This window comes from Suricata suricatta, chromosome X, assembly GCF_006229205.1.
Source record: "Suricata suricatta isolate VVHF042 chromosome X, meerkat_22Aug2017_6uvM2_HiC, whole genome shotgun sequence".
Lineage (NCBI taxonomy): Eukaryota > Metazoa > Chordata > Mammalia > Carnivora > Herpestidae > Suricata > Suricata suricatta.
Window position 1 is genome coordinate 12,023,898 of NC_043717.1, and position 16,312 is coordinate 12,040,209.

At 44.2% G+C, this 16,312-nt stretch overlaps 1 protein-coding gene across 2 annotated transcripts in view; it reads right to left on the reverse strand.

Moving 5' to 3' along the window:
* Positions 1-16,312, reverse strand: part of CTPS2 (CTP synthase 2) — a 94,735-nt gene that overhangs the window by 54,447 nt on the left and 23,976 nt on the right. For both annotated transcript variants that reach the window (XM_029930728.1, XM_029930729.1), the window contains exons 6-13: positions 15,532-15,615; positions 14,591-14,671; positions 11,282-11,433; positions 7,520-7,652; positions 5,704-5,792; positions 4,690-4,784; positions 2,947-3,009; positions 2,555-2,598 (exon numbers count right to left, since the gene is read on the reverse strand). In XM_029930728.1, coding sequence (XP_029786588.1) covers positions 2,555-2,598; positions 2,947-3,009; positions 4,690-4,784; positions 5,704-5,792; positions 7,520-7,652; positions 11,282-11,433; positions 14,591-14,671; positions 15,532-15,615 — 741 coding nt within the window. The remainder of the gene's footprint in view (positions 1-2,554; positions 2,599-2,946; positions 3,010-4,689; positions 4,785-5,703; positions 5,793-7,519; positions 7,653-11,281; positions 11,434-14,590; positions 14,672-15,531; positions 15,616-16,312) is intronic.

Here is a 16,312-nt window from a genome sequence, read left to right on the forward strand (position 1 = left end):
CCTAGGGCCTGCTTCAGATTCTGTGTCTCCCTCTCTGCTTCTCTCCTGCTCACAGTCTGTCTTTCTCTATCTCTCAAAAATAAACATTAAAAATGTTTAATAATAATAATACAAAGACAATTTAAAAACAGGCCTTTTAAGGACTTCAAGAGACATTTCTTCAATGATATACAAGTGGCCAATAAGCACATGAAAAGATGGTCAATATCCTTAGCCACCAGGGAAATGTAAATCAAAGCTGTGACAAGATACAATTTCACACCCACGGGATGGCTCTAATCAAAAAGATAACGTGACTCTTGATCTCAGGTTGTAAGTTCAAGCCCCATGAGAGGTGTAGAAAACAGTGGGACATTCTCAAAAGCTTAAACGTAGAGTCACCCTATGACCTACAATGCCACTTCCACATGTATATACCCAAGTGAAATGAACACATATGTACACACAACAACTTGTACGCCGATGGTCATAGCGGTGTTATTCATAATAGTCAAAAAGTAGAAACAACGCAAATGGCCATCAATGAATGAATGGATTAATAAAATGTGTTTTGTCCAAATAATGGAATATTATTCAGCACTAAAAAGAAACAAAGTACTGATATATGCTGTAACACAGACGGACCTTGACAACATTATACTAGGTGGCAGAAGTCAGTCACAAAATGCCACATATTGTATGAATCCTTTTTCATGAAGTATCCAGAAGAGGCAAATCCATGGAAACAGAAAACAGATGTATGGCTGCCAAGGGCTAGGGCTGATAGTAGCCTGGGGGTGTTAGGTTTAAGTGGTGTGAGGTTTCTTTTGAGGTAATTAGGATGGTCCAAAATTGATGGTGGTGATGGCTGCACAGATCTGTGCATATGATAAAAGCCACTGAATTATATACTTCAAATGACTAAATTTTATGGTATGTAAACTATGTCTCAGTAAAAGTGTTGAAAAAAGCAATCACGGGCCACCTAGCTGGCTCAGTAGGAAGAGTGTGCAACTCTTATTTTTTTTTAATTTTTTAATGTTTTTTTTATTTTTGAGAGACAGAGAGAGACAGCATGAGCAGGGGAGGGTCAGAGAGAGAGGGAGGTACAAAATCTGAAGCAGGCTCCAGGCTCTGAGCTAGCTGGCAGCACAGCCCGATGCGGGGCTCGAACCCATGAACCGTGATATCATGACCTGAGCCGAAGCCAGATGTTTAACCGACTGAGCCACCCAGGCGCCCCAGAGTATGCAATTCTTGATGTCAGGGTCATGAGTTCAAGCCTCATGTTGGATGTAGAGATTACTAAAAATAAATAATAAATAAACCTTTAAAAAAAGCGATCACAATGGTCAGGTATGCCCTCCGACAGAGGTGGGTACGAGGCACAGAAAGCAGAGGCAAGGAAAGATAGGAGGTCAGGATAGACTTCCTGGGATGACTAGGAAGTTGTCCATCATGAGGTTTGGTTTACTTCTCTAATTAAATTTCTCATCGGTTTTAGTGAGATTCCATGGGGAGGGAGGTGGCAGGAAGGGGAACACCTCAGGTAGAGGGAATCCTCAGGATCCATCTAAAAAAATCATTTAGATTGTCCAAACATACACCTCCAAGCATGAAAGGGATGGGGACACCAGATGTGAATTACAGCAGTCCCCATTTACCCGTGGTTTCGGATCGTCGGGGGTCAGCACAGCCTGACGCTACCTCGCAGCGCCTGCGTCACTCACATCACCTTATCGCCTCACATGCACATTTCAGCAGCTCACGTCCTCACACGAAGGAGTGTGAGTGCAGCACAGCAAGACACTGTGAGAGCCACGGAAACCATACACACGGAACTTTCATTACTGCTCCTTGTTATCATGGTTCTATTTCATTACTGTTGTTGTTCATCTCTTACTGTGCCCAATTTATAAATGATGACAGGTATGGGTGGACAGGAAAACATGAAGCATATACAGGGGCTGGGCACCGTCCGCAGTTTCAGGGAGCCCCTGGCAGCCTTGGCACGTGTCCCCCACAGATAAGGGGGGGACTGCTTTGGCAAAGCCACAGGACACAGAGCACAGTGGCCTTCCGTTCCAGCCAAGAACCTTGGCCTGAATATTTCCTAGGAAAATGAATTCCTGGAAGATGAGGAGCAGCGCAAAAACGTTGTCACGTTTGTTTCGGAAAGACCGATGGCTGCCAATGTGGAGACTAGACAGACAGGCGTGGAGTCCAGAGACAGGACAGCCATTTATTTATATTAGTTGTTATAAATTGTTGTCACAGTCGATTTCATCCTTTCCTAAACATTAAGCTTCAAAACAGCCATAAAAAAAAGATCGGTCCAGGACTATGCATGTCTTTCTTCAAGGCACAGTTGACAAGAGGGACTATTGAGAACAGAGAAGTTCAATACAAAAATAATAGTAGCAGTAGTAATAATAATAATAGTAAAATCATATCTAATTTAAAATGTCCTGATATTGTAAGGAAGAAATAATAATACTAGCCCCTTATGAGTTTAGGTGAGAGCCAGAAACAAAATGAAAATGATGCAACCCAGAAAGATAAAAAAGCCACTTACCATAGGAACACGGGCATTTGGCTCAAATTCTGTGGAATCAGCATCTGAAGATTAAGAAATGAATTCAATAACTCACCAATATTGCTGAAAAATATTGTAAGTAATAAGAATTTTTTTAGTAAAAGTTATTAGCAGGGCACTTGGGTGGCTCTGTTGGTTAAGCATCTGACTTCGGCTCAGGCCATGATCTCTCGATCCGTGGGTTTGAGCCCCGAGTCAGGCCCTGTGTTGACAGCTCAGAGCCGGGAGCCTGCTTCAAATTCTGTCTCCCACTCTCTCTGCCCCTTCCCTACTCACGCTCTGTCTCTCTCTCTCTCTCTCTCTCTCTCTCTCAAAAATAAACAAACACTAAAAAAATTTTTTTTAAAGTTATTAGCAAACAGCAGGCTTACCTTTCAAGTTCAGGCAGTTTCTTGCAAACTCTATCACTGCTAGTTGCATCCCGAGGCAAATCCCTATTTGAAAAAGCATATATATAAAGCAGATGAACAGAGTTCGTATTGCTTCGTATTTCCCATTCATTTGCTTACTGTCAGTCTCCTCCATCTAGAATGCAGGCGCGGAGAGACAGCAGGACTCTGCCGGGTTCACTGCTGTACCCTCTGCACTCAGAACTGTGGCAGAGGCAGGAAGGGGGATTAGACCACCCGGACTAGAGGAAGAAGGAATTCAAGGTCAGAAAAGGGCAAGAGAAGACAGGGCAAGGTCCAAAAGGCAAATCTGCCTCCTTCCAGATCTGTCTCTAAATTGAGGCGTATGGGTGGGCTGCACAGCTGTGCCAGAGCACCTGATTCCTCCCAAGAATATCTAACAACACCCCGACTCGGGGGACTTCACACTCCGTCTTCTAGGAGGGCAGCCTCAGGCTGGCCAGTGGGCGGGGATCTAAGGATGGGAAGCCTGTGTCAGACTGCTGGGCCCAGAACAGCCCTCTAATCTCCCTGCCAAACGCTGGCATCTCCATGCGGGCTGGAACATGGTGGAGAGCAGGGAAGGAGACGCAAGATGGAAGCCAAGAGAGAGCTCGCTGAGGAGGAAAACAGACACCTGGGTAGCGCCAAGCTGCCATGCGAATGGGCCCTTCTCCTGTCTCTGCCTCCACCAACTGTGTCGGCTAAACGAATGCCAAGGTGCACTCCAGATGTCATTATAGGCACATCTAAGGTATACAAGGGACTCATCAGAGAAGAGCAATCCACATACTTGGCACACTAGAACCAAAGTTGGTGAGCATGAAACAGCTGGGTGCTTTGAGGGGGGGGGGGACCTTCAGAAAGTTCCATATGGCTAAGACATAAAGAGACACATAAAGAGAGCTAAAGAGCTGCAAACTGTTCTATGCAGTGAAATCTGAAGAACACGAACCACATTTAGACAAAAACCGAAGGAGACGATTTGGGGAGGCAGCGGGGAAAATGCACAATGTGCTGATATAAAAGGCACCAAAGCCAGTCCACTCGGGCACAAACCCACCAGTACTGCCAAGCACACTGTGAAACACAGCCTGTCCCTGCTTCCATTCCCACACCCCTCACCCCTGCCCGATTCCCCAGCTGCATGGCTGCCGTTACCCCATCGAGGGGCCAATTCATCCAAATTCACGGGTCCGGAGGCCACACTTTGCAATTTGAACAAAAGCATTAAAAAAACCTGGCTCTACCAAATTTTAGCGAGTTCTTCCTGTGACATTGGATGGTCTGACTGCATTATCTTTTCTAGTTTCAAGCAGTGATAACACGGATTTGAGTGAAAAATCGGAGAAGATAAGGGCAGGCGTACACCGTGACTGATCCCAGCCTCTTGCTCCCTAACCAGAACAGCGGTGAGTTCTCCCAGGTCCACAACCTTTTCTATAAAGGGCTGGACAGTAAAGACATTAGTTAGGGGTGGCAGGCTGCAGGCCTTGAACTCAGCCATTGCACTATTACCACAATGTGTAAACAGATTTGTGTGCTTTATTCCTTTCACATATCATTTGCACAAACAGCCCATAAGCCAGGATGGCCTGCAGGACCTAGTTTGCTCCCCACTATGGCCGACTATTTGCTACTTGAATGTTCACGTGAACAAACCCTATGAAATGTTATCCCCAATCTAATAAACTTGTACTTAGAATCCATAAACATGAGTTTTACCCAGGAAAGGGATCTTCTTTGTCCGTGCCCATGAGATTGCCTGGAGTTTTCCCAATGTTCCTCGGATTCCGAAGCCCCCTGGCACAAGAACGCCCCTGCAATCAATACAAGAGGAGGGTGAATTTGACATTGCCTTTATTTTTAAAACTCTTATTGTCAGCTGCTTGTGCTTACTGATCCCAAGTCCAACGCTTGCCATGGTTGCTAGAGAATAAGCTTGAGGTCTATTTTCAGAATTGATGACATGACTTCCTCATGTCCTGAACTTTCTTCTTGAAATCCTCCCCATGTTATGAAGAAGATGGAATAACTTTCACAACTGACTTTGATCTATACTTTCTGATAGGTCTTGGTGGTACATGAGCATACACAGTGACTGAGAAAACTCAATTCCCTTTAAAATGCCAATGAGAGAATTGTCTGAATAAACAGAGGGTAAGGTTCTTTTAAGAGTGCTATTATAAAAATGTGAAGATCTCTTGCATAATCTGCAAGAGCTAAACTGGTAAAATCAGCTCAAGATTTCAACTGCTAATTAAATAGTGGGACATGAAAATTTCCTGGCCAGGAGAGACTTTAGAAACCTTCTAGGCAAACACTCATTTGAAGAGACAAGAGATCAAGAGACAGCAGGGAGGGTCATGGTGCCATCACAATACAGTGCTGCCCTTTCAAAGTTCTGTCCATTACTTACAAAACAAAATCTAGGGGCACCTGTGTGGCTCAGTCGATTAAGTGTCCAACTTTGGCTCAGGTCATGATCTCACGATTTGTGAGTTCAAACCCTACATCGGGCTCTGTGCTGACAGCTCAGAGCCTGGAGCCTGCTTAGGATTCTGTGTCTCCCTCTCTGTCTGCCCCTCCCCTGCTCACATTATGTGTCTCTCTCTCAAAAATAAACATTAAAAAATGTTTTTAAATGCACAAAAATTAGGAATTGAGGTAAATCAAATCATTATGGGAAAAGCACAGTGGCATTCTGCTAACTGGTCCTGGACGATCCTCAGCACTCACTCAGCTTTGCATAGCTTCTGCCAAGCTTCATGGAATTTCACCGGGTCCTCGGTTTCAGTCGTCTGCTCCAGATCAATGGAGTCTATGTACTAAAAAAAACATCCAGCAGATTAAAAGAACATTTAAGGAAAGTAGATACTCAAAAATACTAGAGGCATCTAACATTATGACCGAATTATTCAATAACTACTTATAATGCAAACAGGGCACTGGTCGCTTAGGATAGAAATGCACAATCTCTGTCTTGTGGCTCTTAGAGCCTTCCGGTAAGCCTACAAAACCAAATGAACAGGTGTCCACACCATAGTCCGATAATGGCTATGATGAGCAAATAGAACGCTATGGAAATAACTGGGAGCCACCCTTAATCTAGACCCAGACACTGCAGGAAGGATGGGAAGCTGCACCATCGGGAAGGCCTCTAGGCAGCTGGTGTCCAGGAAGCTCAGCCCTCCAGGATGAGCCTGCACGTGCAAGTTGGGAGGCCGGCAAGGAAGGTGTGTTGGAGACACGGGGAGCGGGGGTGGGGGGGGGGACAGCTTGTACGAAACTTCAGAGTAAAGACAGAAAGGGGTGGTCACTCTAGGGCCCTCAAAAGACACTCGACCCAGGGAGAGGAGAAGTTTATACTTGAAGCCATTGGAAGGTCTTAAGGAACACAGAGAACAAAGAGGGATTTTAGAAGGATCACTGTGCTACAATGTGGAAAATAGAGGGAAAACGGCAAGCCCGTCAGGAAGCCAGGTGAGGTAAAAACACAGAAGCAAAGTGGTCTAAAGAGAATATGGTAAAACCATGATTCAAATAGTGCTTTGCAGAAGCAAATGCCAATAAATTCTGTCAACTGAGAAATCATGTACAAATGACTCCTATGTACATAACAGTGCCTAGAGACCTATTATTTTAGTATTTATTTTGTAAAAACCACTATCCAAATATATCTTCACATACAAAATTTTATGGCTCTATAAAGCTTGCAGTCTAACATTTTTCTATTGTTGTTTTCTTTTTTCTATGAGGGGGCAGGGGACTTGGACGAGTGAAAAGAGCAAGAAGAGAAGTAAGTATTCATTGGAAAGCCACAAATCAAAAGTAATCACAAAAGGAGGGGGCTAGACCAGTGAGAGAAGTCAAATAGGTCTTTAGTTAGAAGTTATGAAATTTCTCAGATGTATAAATGTATCTTTTTGCTCATTATATAAAAATTTCACCATTTAAATCAAGATAATAAGGCTTGCGTAAACCGTGGTATACCTGTATAGAATATCATTAAATATAACATATATATATGTATCTATCTTTCTAGACAAATACATATATAAATATATACATACATTTGTCTAGAAAGATACATACATATATACATACGTATGCATTTGACTAGGAAGATATATACATATGTATGTATTTGTCTAGGAAGATATGCATTAAACTGGTAATGACAAGTACAACAGAGAAGTAGGATTTCAGGAGGGAGGGACCTTCCACTTTCTGCATTTCACATGATATTTGTTTAAATTTCCTACGCTAAGCATGTACTACTTCTATATCTAACAAGGACAAAGAATATACTCAAGCTGCAAATATGAATTCCCCCAGACTTCCCATACATCTTTTCCCTTTGCTGACTTTGCTCTCTCTCCTTGGACTGTATTAAATCTTAGCCACAAGTCCAGCTCTGTGCTGCGTACTGTGAGTCCTCCTGGTGACATTAATCCTGGAGGCTGTCTTGGGGATCCTTCAATACAACCTGCCTCTGAAACACTAGATGTCACAGTGAATGGCTGAAATATGCGGAAGACCAGCCAGGGCTCACCATCAGATTCAACTTGTGGTTGATGGCCAACGCAGAATGTTCTAGGGCTTTGAATACAGATGCGTAGCAGTCCCTGAGCTTGGTGTATTTGCCAACCAGGGCTATGGAGCATGTTTTCTGCAGATTTTCATACCTGAGATGAGAGACAAGCTTAAATGTTATACGCATGTAATATAACATCACAAACACAATGACAGCCACTGTTCTTTTCCCAAGGCGCTTTTAAAACCTTAAGGGCAGATGAACCTCAAACTGGATGTACTTGACTCAAATTCCCCACCGCACCGTCAATGAATGAAAATCTGTGTGCTGACAGATTGCAAAATCGTAAGAAACCCGCCATTGGCATACATAAGCCGGCACAGATAGAAATCCAAGGAAAAGTATCAGAGAAAAAGTTAAAAGCATTTAAAGTATAAAAAAGCTCTCCCCATCTCATAATAAACATGTGCTGTCCTTAAATTTGTTTATAAGGTGACACTTTATAGAAAATGCACTGCGAATGTCAATAGGAAACATTTCAATATTAACTTTGTAAGGTGACAGTATATAAGAAAATGCTTTCAAACTGTCTACATTAAAAACGGTTCTGGTCCCAGCTGGCCCACAAAAGCCAGGTTATTCGTGGCACGCCTGAAGAATGGCACTAAGAGAACTCTTTAAACTATTATAAGCCATTTAGATCATTTTTATGAGAAAACACCATTCTACATAAGATGCTCGATCACATTTTACCATCAAAGACACAATGTTTACTGTTGCTCTTGTGAGGAAACCTGTTCAACGAATATGAAAAGCGTCTGGTCTGGTACTACGTATGTACAGATGTCATCTTAGGGCTGAAGATGATTTAGGGCCTGGAAGCAAACCCTTCCCCACACACACCTTAGAACAGAAAGGTTGCCCTGAGCAGGAGTAGTCCTCTCTCCTGCCAACGTCTGCTAAGTGTGCCAGAGAAACGTGATCGCGGCAGGCGAGGAGGAGAAACGTGCCTAAGGAGCTAAGGAGTCACAACTGACAGTAAAGGTGACTTTCCAGGAAGGTGGCTAAACCACCTGGGAAAAGGCGGCTAAATCTTCAGCTCGTTCCGGAATTTTACATCGCTCTGGAGACTGCGTGGCTGCCTGTGCTTCACCCCTTCGCTGCATAGAGGACACAGGTGACGAAGCAAGGGGCACCAAGGTGAGATTCTGATACCTACTCTGAGGGAAGTGCTTCCCTCACCAGGCGTGGCCCCACCGAGCTGGCGGTCCATGTGACCACGTCTGAGCGCAGCAGCAGGGCTGAGCCCTTAACCGGGTCCCACTCCTCCCCTGAAGGACGGACGGACGTCGGGCTCTGGTCCCCGGGAAGGACGCAGGACTGCGGTCAACACCACCAGCTCCTCCCTCCACTCTCTCAGTCTGGTTTCTCCGGGGGAGGAGGCGTGGAGTCACTCGGCAGCTGGAGGAGCCAGGGAGGCCCCCGGGCCACATGTCCCAGGGAGGCGCATGTATGCTGACCCCACTGCCCTGGCCAGCCCAGCCCTGTGGCCTCTGCTCGCCTTCTCGTGTCTCTCCACAGGCTCTTCTGAGAGGACAGTGCATACCGTCATTACCAATAAACCGACGGCACCGCAAGGGACCGACGCCTGGATTGTGAATTTCTGACGTCCACAACTGTGGGAGAAGAAATTTGCCACATTTTGTGCAGCCCAGTTTGTGGTAGTTTGTTTCAGCAGCCACAGGAAACTAGTAGGAAGACCAAACACTGGCTTTAAGAAAAGCACAGCAGCATAGATGAATTTAGAGTTATTTCCAATAAAAAGAATTGAATATTCAAATTCTTAGTGCTGAAAGCGGATCAGCCCCAAGCGACTCAGAAAATTCCTATAAAGCGACCGATTCCTTAACTGTGTCGTCATTCAGTAGAGCGCCTAAGTTCCAAAACTGCACTATATTCCTGATTTTACTTGCCCCGGCAATTCTAAAACTCTTCTGAAAAATTTAAGTGAGAGGGCAAGAGACCTTCAATCTACAGGTCATCTACCAAAGTCAGCCATTTTGTCAGCTTCAAACCATTTTAATTATTGTTCCCAGCCTCAGTAACACTGAGGAACCAATACCCAGTGCCCAATGCGAGACTAAGGTCTATTGTGTTTTCCCTCATTATCTCAGTGTAGGTACTAGTATCCCCCTGTGATATACGGGTGCAAAAATAGGTCCAGAGAGGCTAAGTGATCTGCCCAAACTCACGCACCTAGTGAGAGGAAAAGCTGGGGCCTGGAGCCAGAGCTCACATTTTCTTATTGAGATATAAGTGACCTATAACGTTATATTGGTTTCAAGGATACAGCTTGAGGATTCAACATTTTTATAGGTTATGAAATGATCACCGCAATAGGTCTAATTAACGTCCATCACCACACAGTTACCATTTTCTTTTTCCTGTCATGACACCTTTCAAGATCTACTCCTTAGCAACATGGGAGCGTGCATTTGTAACTGCTGCACCTGTTGCGTCTGCCTAAGCTGCACAAAAGACCAGGCAGTCAGGACATTATGGGGTTAGGCCTCGTCTACATCTAGTAAAAGAAACAGGTGACAGGGATTTAATTTCCCTATGACTTCAAATGAGACAAAACTTGCTGAAATTAATATCGTTGTCTTAGAGCTAGATCCTATCTGAGGTTTAATAATGCTGATAGTTATAACTGCAGGAAGGAGCAATAACGATGTACAGTAAACTTCTCATTCAAAGGGATTTTGGGGGCGCCTGGCTGGCTCAGTCAGAAGAGCATACAATTGTTGATCTCGGGGCTGTGAGTTTGAGCCCCATGGTGGGTGTAGAGATTACTAAAAAATAAATAAATATAACCTGAAAAACAAAGCAAAACGAACAATAGTAACAACCTGTGACATTTCAACCTGTTTAAAATATTCAGAAACGGGGTGGCAGGAATGAAAAAAAAACTCAGAAATTGGGCGCCTGCCTGGGTGGCTCAGTTGGTTAAATGTGTGACTCTTGATTTCGGCTCAGGTCATGATCTCACGGTTGGTGAGTTTGAGTCCCCACACTGGGCTCTGTGCTGACAGCATGGAGCCTGCTGGCGATTCTCTCTCTCCCTCTCTCTGCCCCTCCCCTGCTCATGCTCTCTCTCTCTCTCTCAAAATAAACACATTTTTAGAAAGTTATTTTTTATAAATTGTTCGTTTATTTTTGCTACAGAGAGAGACAGAGCATGAGAGGGGGAGAGGCAGAGAGAGAAGGAGGCACAGAACACAAAGCAGGCTCCAGGTTCTGAGCTAGCTGGCAGCACAGAGCCTGATGTGGGGCTCGAACCCACGAACGTGAGATCTGACCTGAGCTGAAGTCAGAGGTTCAACCGACTGAGCCACCCAGGCGCCCCTCAAAATAAACACATTTTTAAAACAGGAAAAAAGTTTAAGAATCTAAAATATGTATTCAGAAACTAAGAAATAAACTAATAAATAAATCAAAAGGCTTCCCAAATTAACAAAAAAAAAAAAATCATTCCGGAATCCAAATCCAAATTCCTTCAATTTCACTTTCACTTAAGTAGAACAAAATCAAAAGCCCCAGAAATCTTCAAAGAATATAGCAAAACACTCTAACGATGTGCTGAAGCTTTAGATAAATCCAGACCAAAACATACACATGAAGAAAGCTGAATGTGACACAGATATCTTTCAAGCTATGTATCAGTTCTACCCCCAAACCCAAGAATTATTAAAGATTACATTAGTAATTCCTTTCACGTACCTGTCAGCCATATTTCTCCACTTGAAAAGCAAATTACTTGCCGAATCACCAATGGGCAGATCCAATCTCTCTTTAAAATATTTAACAATGCCTTGTTCCTCCAAAAGCACGGGCACTCGATACGTGGAAGAAACATCATGGATACATATGACCTGATTAATGATGATAAAACACCATATTTAAATGGAACACCTCAAATATGCCTCAAGAATGAGCCAAAACTCGAGACATGGTAGTTCATTTATACTGACTGAGGAAAAGCAAGAGCCCGGTGACCCAAACAAGAGGCAGAATTAATACCAGCTTACTTTGATCTAATTATAAAACTCTTTATAGATATATATCCAGGCTTTTCTCTCGATTTCTGGCACAAAGCTTCAAAAACCTTTGGCATTTCCTGAGTGACAGGGGTAGGGGTCTTTGTTATGCTAATGAGGTGACTCATGGAGGCCCCTAGATGGCTTCAGATGGGAGTTGGTCAGGAGAAAACCCAACCAAGTTAGGCTGGAACTTTCAACTACATGACTTCCAAGGACAGTAAGGGGGCTAGAGCATGAGTTCAGTCACGTGACCAATGATTTACTCAATCATGCCCATATAATGAAACCCCCATTAAAAGAACTCTGGACACCAAGACTCAGGGGAGTGTCCTGGTTGCTTCATGTACAGATGTACCAGGAGTGTGCCACAACCTGACTCCATAGGGACAAAAAAAGTTCCTGCACTTGGGACCCACTTAGGCCTTGGCCTATGTATCTCTTCATCTAGCCGTTCATTGGCACTCTTTAAAATAAAATGGTGAGGGGCGCCTGGGTGGCTCAGTCAGTTAAGCCTCCGACTTTGGCTCAGGTCAGATCTCACGTTCGTGGGTTCGAGCCCCGCATCAGGCTCTACGCTGACAGCTAGCTCAGAGCCTGGAGCCTGTTTCCGGTTCTGTGTCTCCTTCTCTCTCTGCCCCTCCCCCTCTCATGCTCTGTCTCTCTCTGTATCAAAAATAAAATAAAAGAACATTAAAAAAAATTAAAAAAAAAATAAAATAAAATGGTGATAGTAAGGATAACATTTTTCTGAGTTTCAGGAATCATTCTAGAGAATTATCAAATATGAGGGGTTACAGAAAGCTCCAAATTAGCAGTCAACCAGGTCAAAGTGTAGGTGGCTTGGAGAAACTGGAAACTCGTAACTGGTGTCTGAAGTGGGGGGTAGTCTTATAAAGAACTCAGCTCCCGGGGCATCTGGATGGCTCAGTCAGTTAAGTGTCTGACTTCGACTCAGGTCATGATCTCACAGTTCGTGCGTTTGAGCCCCACGTCAGGCTCTGTGCTGACAGCTCAGAGCCTGAAGCCTGCTTCAGATTCTGTGTCTTCCTCTCTCTCTGCCCCTCCCCCACTCATGCTGTCTCTCCTTTCCTCAAAAATAAACATTTAAAAATTAAAAGAAAAAAAAAACTTAGCCCTCAAATCTGTGGAGTCTGATGCTCACTCAAGGTAGTTAGTGTCAGAGTTGAATTGCAGGACCCCAGTTGGTGTCAGAGAACTGATGCTGGAACACGGATGCTTTATGTGTCAATATCTAAGATATCTGGTCCAAGGCATCACCTCCTAAGTCTAGGCTAAAGCAGTCACACTGAACACGCACACTGTGTCTTCTAAAGGTGGCTGTGTGGTTCGTTTGTGCGTTCGTTTGTTGCTCTTGCTGCAGCAGTCATGCTTTTGTCTACTCCCTTCATTTGGATAAATTTCCAAGCACATATTGAACCCAGTAAAATTAATTACACCTGTTACAAGAGACTGGCTCCTTTAAGTGCCAGGTGCTATGGTTGTTTTTCACATCTACTCTAACCGAGCTTTCACCACCGTCCTAAATACATCCGAGGGGCTGCTGGCAGGCGTTTAAATGAAAGCCAAAGAAATGTTCTTCTAACTCTGTGTGTTCAGTCTTCCCAAATCCATTGCCAGATCCACCAAAGGGTTCCTAAGTGGTCTGGACATCACCAACTTGATACTTAGGACTTTTGGGCCTCACTTGTGCATTCACATGTGTCAAGAGGTCACTGATGTGAGCTCCATCTTAACTACTAACTCAAACCAAATCTCTGGACAGCCCAAACTCCAGTAGTGGGAGACACGGAATGTGGGGCTATTTACTCCTTTACCCTCCAGGTCAGAGAGATATTTTTTCAGATGTCATGGTAACAACCATATCCATAGAGACGCCTCTGAACCTCCATCCTTGCCTCAGGAAACCAGAGGAGGAGATCTTTAAATGCAAGGTCACCAGGAACAAAGAAATGGGAGCATTAACTCACATCAGAAAACATGATGTGCTGAAAAATGGCTAATCCACTGGCCTGTGATCTGATAGGCTAGAGCATTCTTCGGGATCTATAGTCCTGTGGAACACAGGCTCTGTGTGGTCAGTGACCAAGTTATATTTACATAACACAGACACAGAGCACTATGTACCAGTAGGAAGGATACAAGAAAACTACAGTGGCTTGATGACATACAAATACAGGAGAGTCCTTTAAACCTGCCATCACATTTTTCAAAATAGTTCAGGCGCGTGTGCTGACCCCGAAGCATCAGACAGGAGGCTGTGCGCTGGACTGCCTCCAGTGATACAGAACGCCAATTAGAGGGCATTTAGGTGTCCAAGAACCCAGAGCTAACCTCACCTTTTTCCTGAGCGCCATTCATATCGCTTTTTAAACCATAGCCCGCTCCGATCCCTTACACTGAAGCTTCATTGCAGACAAGAGACAGATAAGACAATGAAAGAAAAAAGAAAAGGCTTTCAGATACCCCGGTGGAAAGTCCTGCAGGACAGAGGACTTGAGCCCAAAGCACCGCACAGTTTCTGTAGCGATGAACTGAACTGAGACCACTGATGTAATCGGAAGTGATAGTGTGAATGTCAATGTAATGTGTGGTCTGGATGGAGCGAAGCTGTAACACGTACAAAGGAGGAATAGTAGTGAAAGCAATAAGTGTTCCAGAAAGACAAGATAAACAGACGATAAGCAGGCTTCACGTGGTTCTCTCTCGAGGTTTGACTATAAGTTAAGAAGCTCACCTGCCTTTGTTCCTGTAACCTGAGGCGTGATTATGCAAAGAAGCATGTGATTTACCTAAGGAATCAGGAGTCTCTCGCATCGTTCACTTCAGGGCAAGGGAGCTGTGGCTGGATATGAATCTCCCAAAGCTTTCATAAATGCCACGGAAAGGGAGATGATAATTTCAGAGATGCAAAACATCAGCATCAGTAGAAGTGCCTGCGAGGCAATAAAATCTAAAAAGCAGCACTAACCTGTTCAGGGTTCACGTGACAAAACATAGAAATCTTTTCCTTCACGGCCATTTCGATAGGTGTTGAACTCCGGCAGACAATCTGTCAAAGTCAGTTTTGCACAGGTCAGCAAGCGGTAACCCAGCTGCTCGGCCCACCATCAGTTTTCAGGAGGATGCTATATTAATCTCTTCTTACAACCAGAGACCTAACCAAGTATGTGCCTGTTCATTCCGGGCATTCCCCTGGACTCTTAGAAACACCGGAGCACTGATATCAGACAGTATAATCAAATTCAACACAAATCTACCAGTAAGAACTCAAAACGTCCAGGCATCTATAGTAAACAAGAGGGAAGGCTCACAAATGTTGCTTCTTTCAATACAAGAACTAAGCTAGGCCGGGGGTTGGCAAACGTGTTCTCTAAAGGGCTAGATAGTAAACGTTTTACGTTTCACAAGTCCAGAAGCTGTGGTCCTGACCTCTCAATTGCGTCAGTGCAGTACAAAGGCAGCTGTGGACAAATGTAAGCGGTAGATGGAACCATGTTCCAATAAAACTTTATTTACGGGCAAGAGGCCTGCAGGCCCTTATATGCTAACCTCTGACCTAGACTATTGGTAATAACTGGATTACCTGTTACAAATAAAAGCAGTGACAGCCCACCCCAGTGGATCTCAGGAAAATCTCAAACAAAGGTCTCACCTTACTATAAAAGACCTAAGGCCCACAAGCATGACAAGATGTTGCACTTGGCAATCACCCGAGGACCCTGAGGAGATCAGATGGCCAGTTTAGAAACGTGTGAAGCTACCCTCGAGGAATAAGCCTTCCCTGGACACCAGATACAAAAAGTTCAATGTCCAAGGAACCATTTGAGAGCTAGAAAGGACTGAGATGATGCTGCAGATCAAGAAACGGAGGTCCTGTTCCAAGGAGTTTACCCGCTCTCCCTAACTCACCAGATCCGGAGACAGGCCTAACCCTCTCAGCGCACGGACACTGTTCTGTGTGGGTTTGGTTTTTTGTTCTCCAGTAGCACTGGGCTGAAAAGAAATGGGTCACTGTCAGTATATTGGATACTTAGCTCTTCTGGATAACGAATGGCTCCCTAGCTTAAAATACGGAATAAATAGGGAGACAGTTTCTCTTTCGCTGTCCTGTCCGCTGCTCCCTTACAGTGTATTTGATAAACTCCTATCTCCTTTTTAAAAATGTGGAATCAGGGTGCCTGGGTGACTCAGTCAGTTAAGTGTCCGACTTCGGCTCAGGTTATAATCTCATGGTTCGTGCGTTCAAGCCTCATGTCGGGCTCTGTGCTGACAACTTGGAGCCTGGAGCCGCTTCGAATTCTGTGTGTCTCTCTCTCACTCTGTCCCTAATCCCACTCACGCTCTGTTTCTATCTCTCAAAAAATGAATAAAATATTTAAAAAATAATAATAAAGGAAGTGACATTAAAAATTTTTTTAATATGGAATAAATAGAATATCATAGGAAGACTTTTAGAAGTTGCTGTCTACAGGGCCGTCTGGGTGGCTCAGTTGGTTAAGTGTCGAACTCTTGATTTTAACTCAGGTCATGAGCTCATGAACCGTGAGATTGAGCCTGGAGGCGGGCTTTATGCTGGTAGTGTGGAGCCTACTTGGGATTCTCTCTCTCCCTCTCTCTCTGCCCCTGCCCCGCACATGCACACGCTCTCTTTCTCTATCAGAAGATTTTTTTTTAATGAAGGAAAAAAAGA